Genomic DNA, 9,906 nt, shown 5'->3' with positions numbered 1-9,906 from the left:
GTAGTGATGAGGTATCGTGCAGGATCTGACACAGGATCACCTTCAGGCAAGATGAATAGGTCTTCAGGGGCACGACGGCCGGCCACAGCAGGGCCCTGCCATGGACGGCGCCGCCCGAGCCACAGCCGCTCGCCAGCTCGCCTCTGGAGCAGTCCAAGCTTATCCGCGAGCTCATCCACTAGTGCCCGTCGCCGCCACGACGTCCTGCAGGCTAGAGAACGGCGGTTCGCCGTTCTTATCCACGGCCGCCGTTGGAACCGACTCCGGCCGCCTATATAAGGAGCCCCCGAGTCCGTCCAGTCCCTCAGGCGACCTCAAGCCACCCCACCTAGCACCCCCGTAGCAGGCAATCGACCAGGGAGGGTCTTCTTCCCCATCTCCGGCCAGTACAGCCGCCGCCGCCCTCCGGTCCATTCAGTCGCAACCAGAGCCCCCCCCCCCCCGGTCCGTATAGCACCACCATCCTCCTCCCCTCGACCGTGCAGAGCCGCCCAAACCCTCAGCTGCGTCGGGGAACCACCGTAGGCCAAAGCCCCAAACCTCCCGAAGCTGCCGTCCGCCGCGGAGCTCGCCGCCGGCGACTCCCTCCATCCCCGCCACCTCCTCGACCACCGGGAGGACCGCCCCGGCCTGGCGGATCCATCCCCGCCCTCAGGACCCCGCGAGGAGCCGCCGTTCGCCGGCGTTGATCGCCGGAGCCCCGCCTCTGTTCGGCCAGAGGACGAAGGAGGCGGGGGCGACTGGTCAAACCTGACCAGTGGGCCCAAGGGACCCACTGTCAGTGACCCACGAGCCGGTCCACGCAGGTTAAGTGGAGGATCTGACACACGATCACCTTCAGGCAAGATGAATAGGTCTTCAGGGGCACGACAGCAGCGGCGGCGCCATGGCCGGGACTGGTGACGACGGCGGCGGCGAGCGAGCGGGAGGGTGGCGGCGGCTGCGTGCGAGTGGGAGGCCGGAGGATCACCACTCATTGTGCTCGACATATCACTACATGAAACCTGTTAATCCATGACGGATTTCTAATGACATTTTTGGAAACTCTCATCGATGACCTGGTAAAACCCCACAAGCCTGGTGAAAGCCCGCTAAAGCCCGTCTAACCGTTCCCGTATAAAAACTTAACCCTAAATTCCCTCCTCGGCCCCTGCATCGTGTCCCACAGCACGTCGCCACCCCTCGTCCCTCCTACAGCTCGTAAACCTTAATAAAATAAAATAAAATAAACTATAGTAACTACAATAAATAAACCTTAATAAATTAAGTAAAAATAGCAGCAGTAAAATAAATAAAAATAAAATAATTAAAGTAAAATACATAAGTAATTAGAAATAAAATAAATAAGTTTTTTGTTGTAAGTAGAAACAAAACAAAACAAATAAAGCAAAAGAGAAAAAAACAGAGGCAAAAATTATGCCACCTACTGGGCCACCACGGCCTGAATACGACTATAAACCCATCCATGGGCCAGGATTCAGGCCCGCAGAAGGCCCAGTAGGCCCACAGGCAAATAGTGACAGAATAGGCCCGTAAGCCTACATTTGAGAGGAGCTCGAAGTGGTCAGCGCAGCTGCGCTTATAAACCACAGTCGAAGCCTCTCGGCTAGCGAGGTGGGACTAAACATCCCACCCCACCGCGCCACATCCCATTCTTACTTTAGATAGTTACTTGTCTAATTTTGTTACTTTTATTATTCCTTCTTATTACATAGTGCGATGGTTTTGGTGGGCTGGCAGCGCCGATCTCGTCGCCAGCACCACCGTTCCGTGGAAGGCTGGTTTTCCGGATGGGGGCGGTTACAAAACCCAGGAGAGGAGGAAAAAAGTGGAGCAGATCCAAATTCAGAAGCTGCACGAAAGGGTTCAAGCGCTAGAGGAACGAGACGGCAATCGCGATGCCGAAACTGCCCCCGAAGCTACACCGCCATCTCAGCAGAGAAGCAGCGTGGCTTCCACCGAGCTGCTTCAGCTGGAGCATGCGGGTCCTGCTAGCTACCTCGTGGATGCTATCACGGAGTCTCAACATTGCCACCTTATGGCGGAATGGCAGCACTTCAAAGTCAAGGCGGCTGTTGGCTCTGTTTTACCTACTGAACCCGGTGCAACCTACCACTGCCGGCCGATTCCAGAAGGATATGCTAGGGTGATGGTGGATGAAATAACGGAGGAATTTGAGGACCTCCAGCTTGACCACCCTACCGGTGAAGGGGAGACTCGGCTGGGTTTAGCTCTGAAGACTCCGTGCCTATGGCGGAAGGAGCTCATCAAGCTTCCGAACTGGACGGCTCCGGCGAGTAAGGGCACTCCGCCTCCTCCTCCGGCGAGTGATCAGGGCACTCAGCCTCCTTCTCCGGCGCGTGGCGGCACTCCGTCTCCTTCTCCGCCAGCGCCGGCGCGCCAGAGCAGCCAGCCTCCTCCTTCTCCGCCTCGTCAGCAAGGGCGGAAGAGACCCGCCGCCGCTGCGGCTACTCCGGCGCGTCGTAGTCCTTCTCCTCCGCCTCGTAAGCAAGGAAAGAAGACAGCCGCAGCCGCTCCGTCTGCTCTGCCGGCGTCTAGCAGTACAGCTGCCAGAGGCGGGAGGCAATACAGATTCGGTCCTTCTCTGAAGACTCCAGAGAAGTTACCATACGAGAGGACCGAGGAGGAGAACGCGAAGATCGTGCGAGCTGAAGTGAAGAACTTCTTTGAAGGGGTGAAAGCAAAGAAACATCCACCTCCGGAGGAGAAGGTAGATCCGGTGAAAGCAAAGCGCACTCTGGCTGCCCTGACAAAACCACCAAAGTCTCCGCCGAGAGGCAACTATGAGCGCGTTCTTGCAAAGACATATGCCGAAGCGGAGCGGTCGGGAAGTACTGTCAGTGATAAAAGGATGAAAGAACGACGATCTGGGAAAAAAACGGCCCAACTCGGCGAACAAGCGAACAAGCGAACCAATCGTGCCCCCCGCTCAAGGTGTCAAAAGACATCGTCGCTAATGATCCGAGTATGGTGCCCGGTTATAGCAGTCTTGGAGATTACCTGCCCGACGATGTACATTATGAAATCATGGAGGTGGACGAACACAAATACCATTACGGGAAGCCTCTCGTCAAAGATGAAAGATCTCTAAGCACGATGATGCGAAGACTACATGATTGGTACATGAAAACCTGCAGAGAGTGATGGGATGGATACTTTGACGCTGAGAGTTAAACCGGAGCATGACCTCGTTGGAATTGATCTGCTGAGTGTTCCATTTGAGGATTTCTTCCAGTTTTACAACCAAAAGGCCCTCGATAAAACAACGATCACTTGCTACTGTCTGTAAGTAGTACTACTTCTGTCATTAAGTCTCTCTATATAGATCAGCTCTTTCATTGCATGTATTTATACTTATCCTCACTATATTATGCAGATTGAAGATCGCCGAATTGAAGAAAAAACAAATCGGTGATATTGGGTTCATTAACACAAATCTCATAGATGCATATACGGTTGAAAAACATCCCAAAGAAGCCGAGGCCAACTTGCTACAATCGTTGGTAATAAATGAAAACAAAGATATAATACTCTTTCCTTACAACTTCAAGTGAGTGTTACTGTCTTGTGCATATTCGGTTTCCCTTATTAGTCCAGGTTATGGTAATGTAATTGATGACTTATGCATGCATGCGCAGCTTCCACTATATTCTCCTAGAGATTAAGCTTGAGCAGGGAGTAGTAACCGTCTTAGACTCGAGACGAAAAGATCCCCAGGACTATGCGAACATGACTCAAATGCTCGAGAAGTAAGTTAAATCGATCATTATCAAGCGCTAGTTTCATCAATACCATTTAGCATGCTTGCTTATCAGTTTGATTGACCTCTATTTCTTGTAAAGTGGTTGTGGCAGGAACCCGGGAATAATTACTGTGGATACTACGTTTGCGAGTCCATCCGCTACACGACCTGTGAGCGGGGCTACACTGAAGAACAATATGAAGTGCGTAAGCAATAATATTCACAATTTTATTTTATTACCATCATTTGTGTTGAGTTTCATTTATTCATATATATATATGTATTGACCCCCTTCTTCAAATTAGATGTTTCGGAAGCGGGATGAACTCCTAGCAGAAGATCGTATGCGAGGAATTCAAGAGGAATTGGCGGCATTCTTCCTTGACCACGTGATCGCTGAAAATGGAGAATACTATGTGGACCCTGTGTTCCTACAATTTAATTAGGAGATTGTATTGTAAGAGATAATTATTGTATATATGTAGCCGGTAGCGTCGGATAGATATACGAGAACTTGTTGTTCGACCAATATCTCGGAGAAGGTGGTCGATATCACTTCTCTCTGTATGCATATGTTCATGACGATCTTCTGTTTCCTTCATTTGATTACTAGCTAGCGTGTCTACTCCTCTTCATACGTATATAGTACGTAGCATCGACCAAGCACGGAGATAACACTTCTCTTTATTAATTAGCTAGCTAACACAATATATGAAACACCTAAATTAACCCCCCAAAACCCCTAAACCACCCCCTTTAAAAAAAACAAAAACCTCAGCTCCTGCCAGCTGCTGACGCGTGGATGCCTATTGGTCCCGGTTGGTGACACCAACCGGGACAAAAGGCCCTGCCTATTGGTTCCGGTTGGTGGCACCAACCGGGACCAAAGGCCCTCCTGCCTGGGCTCCCCGCACCGGCCACGTGGACGGCCTTTAGTCCCGGTTCGTGTAAGAACCGGGACTAAAGGGTTAGGGCATTAGTAACGACCCTTTAGTCCCGGTTCCAGCTGAGACCAGCAAAACCGAAAAAGATAAGCCAAAAGCCGTCGTTAGGTTCCAGGACGCCTCGGAGTACACGGCAGGCCCAAGCTGCGCCACGCAGCACACGCACACAGAGATTTGAATGGTATGCTATGTCAATGGTCCGTGTAGCTCCTCGATTGGTCGAGCCATTTGCACGTAGACATATATTCCGGCCCTCTAGCTCAGCCGGCCTTGTCGCCCCGTCTACAGTTAGTGCACTGCTAAATAACGACGACGTGCACCTGTTCACTGCCGCTACAAGATGTTGTGGTGTGGATTATTCATCATCACAACAACAAGAAAAAGGGCCCCGTACGTAGGTTCCATCAGCGTCCCATGCCGTGTATGCATGTCACCGACCGGCCGCGTGGTTATGCACGTACCCGGGCCGGGTGGCACACGAGAGCGCGCGCATCTATATAGCATGGCCGCCTCGCAGCTCCACTCTCCTCCACAAGCAAAAGCGAGCGCACAGACGAGATTACGCAAAGAGACTCTGCACACAGTTTGTTTGAGAGCGACAGACAGAGCAGGGAGATGATGAAGGTGGAGGTGGTGGAGTCGACGCTGGTGGCGCCGAGCGAGGAGACGCCACGGCGGGCGCTGTGGCTCTCCAACCTCGACCTGGCCGTGCCCAAGACGCACACGCCGCTCGTCTACTACTACCCGGCCCCAGCCACGGCGGCGCCGGACACGGACTCGGCCGACTTCTTCTCGCCGGAGCGGCTCAAGGCAGCGCTGGCCAAGGCGCTGGTGCTCTTCTACCCGCTGGCCGGGCGCCTCGGGCGAGAGGGCGAGGGCGGGCGGCTGCAGATCGACTGCAACGGCGAGGGCGCGCTCTTCGTCGTCGCCAGGGCGCCGGACGTCGCCGGGGAGGACCTCTTCGGGAGCGGCTACGAGCCCTCGCCGGAGATCAGGCGGATGTTCGTGCCCTTCGCGCCCTCCGGCGACCCGCCCTGCCATATGGCCATGTTCCAGGTTCAACTTTGCCCCTCACGCCAAACTATTTCATCATATGACTTTGCTTCTGCCGTCCCGGCCTCGTCCTATTCCCGCTTCTTGGCCATGGACGTGCCAGTATTTAGTCCTAGCTAGGTAGGAATCCTCTGCCTATACCTCTCTTGGATAGATTGATCGATCGGTTTGGCCGGAGTTTGACCTGACGCTGCAAATTCCGTCGACCTAATGATGTCAAAAACATAACCAATATTGGATTTGCAATCGCGGCAGCCAGCTTAATTTTGTTCTTATGTTGCCTTCGGAAAAAGGTCATATCATTGGAAAAAGATAGTAGATAGAGATTGGCGAGGGGCGGAGAAAACCGGATAGAACATTAATTGATTGCTTCATATCCGTATCGATAAACACCAAGCATATATAGGTAAAATATGAATGGCAAGAACAACATTGAGATCGACGTACCATCCATAAAATTATTGTGTCACGCTCAGTCTCTGTCTAATTTTCTTGTAAACCCTCGGGACGACGCATATCGCTTCTCATGAATGAATAGATAAAAGAGAGCTAGCAAAGTTTGACATGTACATAGGCACATAGCCATTCAAAAAGAATTGAGACTAGCACCATGTGTGGCATGCGTGGCAAGCTAGGTAGCTAATCTCAAACTCAAAACAAACAAATGCATTATTTTATTGACTAAATAGCGTGAAGAAAGCATAGTAGTAGTAGTATCATATTGGTGGGGTGCCTACGTATGACTCATCCCCAGGGTAACAAACATCTCGATCGGGAATCAAGTTGCGTGGATGTGATCGTGGCGGCGCCGTTGATATCCGTGGTTGTGGGCCGGACACGGTTTCCTCCCACTTACTTCTTCTGAGGACAGCATTTTTTTTGGGGGGCAAATTTGTAAGCAACACAAGGGCCTACCTTGATGCTTCCATTACTGGACAATTAAGTAATGGCATCGCTTTCAAGTCACGATAGATAATTCTCAACACTTGTCTGCTTGTTTTTAGACTATAATTGCAAAGAGTTCATATCCGGCCTACATGGCCGAAGATTCTAACATGGTGCAGCCGCCCCCACTAGGATATGTGATGAAAACCCTTAGGTATACATCATAATCAAAACCCAGAGATGTTTGACACGCTACGAGATTGATAAGAAAATAGTTAATCCTAATAAGAACTAGTGACATAATCAATGATTCTCAATACTTATCTAATACATAGAGGTGAGGCTCAAACCTTGGCTGGCTGGCCCACACTTCATATATGGGATTCAGATCCTCTGACATTGGGAGGGAAGTCAGGGGAAGCTACAGTACCCTGACATCCCTTCCCCAGGTTTTCCTAAACCATGATCTAACGCATGGATTCAAAAACCACAGTAATTCATGAATAGTATCTGGTCTACAATGATTCGCGGCCATTGCTAGCCCCCCGACATCCCTTCTTCCTTTTATACACAGAGTTACTGTAGCTTGTGACTTTCCTTGTGCATGTTAGAGGATCCCGCTCCTCATATATGGTGCTATCCACTAGCCACCACTTCATCTAACCGGGTTTAGGGCAAAATCTTGACCATATTTTTTAGATAAAAATTAAGTTATATGTAGCAAAAATAGTATCCCATTGGAAACTTCTTTCGAATATGAATCCAACAACATTTTTTTTGTAACATATCACTTAGATTTTGCTACTCAAATTTACTGTCAGAGTTTCACCCAAAATACAATGGGGACTAATAAACTGAACGGTTGAAGTAAACCCACGCGAATACAAATTGCAGAACAGCCCACAGAGCAAACTTAGCAAATTAGATGATTTTGCGGCACAGTTTTAAAAGTCATAGTAGTCTAAAACTCAAGACATCGTTTTTAAATAATGATGTTATAGATACTATGGTTTATGGATGGAAGTGTTATATTTGTTGATCTCTTCATTGTCGATAGTTGTTGTACAGTTGTTGTTCTAGTCTGTTGTTTTTGTGGGCCTTGGCACCACAATTTCCAACTGTGTACTACAACAAATTTGGCCTGGCTCTGGTGAGAGAGAGGGGCAATGACGGCGACACGCCTTCAGTTCGCTCCAGTGTTTGTAATGGTCGCTAGGTAGTCTACGGACTTATATGTATTTTTTGTTATTCCTGTGTTCTTTGTGCTACCATGACGTGATGAATAGAATTGATGTTTTCTGGCCAAAGAAAACATATAAAATATATATTTAAGACTGTAGTTTCTAAAAAAACAGGGTAAACTCAGACCACTTTAAAATAAAATTAAAAATATTAGCTGCCAAACATAGCCTTTTCTCGGACGGGCTTGCTAAAGCCCAGTCGACTGAGATTTAAGCAAGTCTCAGTCGACCTTGTAGAATTTTGTGCCATCGTTTGCAACATTTTTTCTACCGGTTGCAGCATCTGTGTTGTAGCATGCCATCCCTCATCGGTTGTAGCACTTCATCTCATCGGTTGCAACATCCTTCGTCGATGGTTGTAGCATTTGTGGTCGTTGCTTGCAATACCGTCACAACATTTTTCGTCGCCGTTTGTAACATCAGTCGTGCCGCTTGTGGCAAAAAAACTACATTGACGTCACTCGACTGAGATTTGTAACATCAGTTGTACCGCTTGTAGCAAAAAACTACGTTGACGTCACTCGACTAAGACTTTGTTAAGTTTCGGTCGACTGAATTCTAGACAGACCCTTTCTCCAAATACTAACGTGCGGACTGTTTGTGCATGGCAGGTGACGTTCCTCAAGTGCGGCGGCGTGGTGCTGGGCACGGGCATCCACCACGTGACCATGGACGGCATGGGCGCGTTCCACTTCATCCAGACATGGACGGGTCTCGCGCGGGGGCTCTCCCTCTCCGAGGCGTGCCCGTCGCCGCCGTTCCACGACCGCACGCTCCTCCGCGCGCGGTCGCCGCCGCGCCCGGAATTCGAGCACCCGGTGTACTCGCCGGCGTACCTCAACGGCGCCCCACGGCCCTTCGTCACCCGCGTCTACTCCGTGTCCCAGAAGCTCCTCGCCGACATCAAGTCCCGGTGCGCGCCTGGCGTGTCCACCTACGGCGCCGTGACCGCGCACCTCTGGCGCTGCATGTGCGTGGCGCGCGGGCTCGCTCCGGGCTCCGACACGCGCCTCCGCGTGCCGGCCAACATCCGGCACCGCCTGCGCCCGCAGCTCCCGCGCCAGTTCTTCGGCAACGCCATCGTGCGCGACCTCGTCACCGTCAAGGTGGGCGACGTGCTGTCGCAGCCGCTGGGGTACGTGGCCGACACGATCCGGAAGGCGGTGGACCATGTCGACGACGCGTACACGCGGTCGGTGATCGACTACCTGGAGGTGGAGTCGGAGAAGGGAAGCCAGGCGGCGCGCGGGCAGCTCATGCCGGAGTCGGACCTGTGGGTGGTGAGCTGGCTCGGGATGCCCATGTACGACGCCGACTTTGGGTGGGGCGCGCCGCGGTTCGTGGCGCCGGCGCAGATGTTCGGCAGCGGCACGGCGTACGTGACGCAGCGCGGCGCCGACAGGGACGACGGCATCGCCGTGTTGTTCGCGCTGGAGCCCGAGTACCTGCAGTGCTTCCAGGACGTCTTCTACGGGGAGTGACAGGCAACTTTCTCCCTCCTTTGTGTGTGTTTGTGAATGTGTGTTCAGATTTGGATTTGGTAGAATGCATGTGTACGTTGTACGTGCCAATGTGTCATATGTCGGGCTTCCAACTGTTGTTAGGGAAAATAAACCATAAAATGGTTGTATACAAACCTATCTTTTTTTGCGTGGATAGCTGGATGTATGTAACCAAAATGGTTGTTGTCATAGATAGTGTCATTTTGATGACGGAGAAGGTCGCGGGTGGTATTATTCCATGGCGACTGATTATCGTAATCAATCTTACATGTTAAAATAATCATTTCGAAAGAACATAATCAATCTCGGCTGAAGTGCGAACCTAAACGCTAATTATTTTGCAAAGAGAGTAGTGGTAAATTTCTGTAATGCTATTATTACTTAGATCCTGTCATTAGCCTAGACGAGTTAATTAGGCAACTGGTGTGTTTCATAATTGACTGAAACTCTGCACCGTGCCACCGCCATAGTACGTAGATGTGCCGTGGCATGCCTGGTACCTCGCACAGCTTCCTGGT

General features: G+C 50.9%; 1 protein-coding gene across 1 annotated transcript; it reads left to right on the top strand.

Moving 5' to 3' along the window:
* Positions 1-5,079: 5,079 nt before the first annotated feature.
* LOC109753751 (putrescine hydroxycinnamoyltransferase 1) lies at positions 5,080-9,565 on the top strand. Its single transcript, XM_020312673.4, has 2 exons — positions 5,080-5,763; positions 8,498-9,565. Exons 1-2 carry the CDS (start codon positions 5,323-5,325, stop codon positions 9,365-9,367), a joined length of 1,311 nt encoding a protein of 436 aa, XP_020168262.1. The 5' UTR covers positions 5,080-5,322; the 3' UTR covers positions 9,368-9,565.
* Positions 9,566-9,906: the final 341 nt, after the last annotated feature.

This window comes from Aegilops tauschii, chromosome 7, assembly GCF_002575655.3.
Source record: "Aegilops tauschii subsp. strangulata cultivar AL8/78 chromosome 7, Aet v6.0, whole genome shotgun sequence".
Lineage (NCBI taxonomy): Eukaryota > Viridiplantae > Streptophyta > Magnoliopsida > Poales > Poaceae > Aegilops > Aegilops tauschii.
This window is presented reverse-complemented; position numbering and strand designations above follow the sequence as displayed.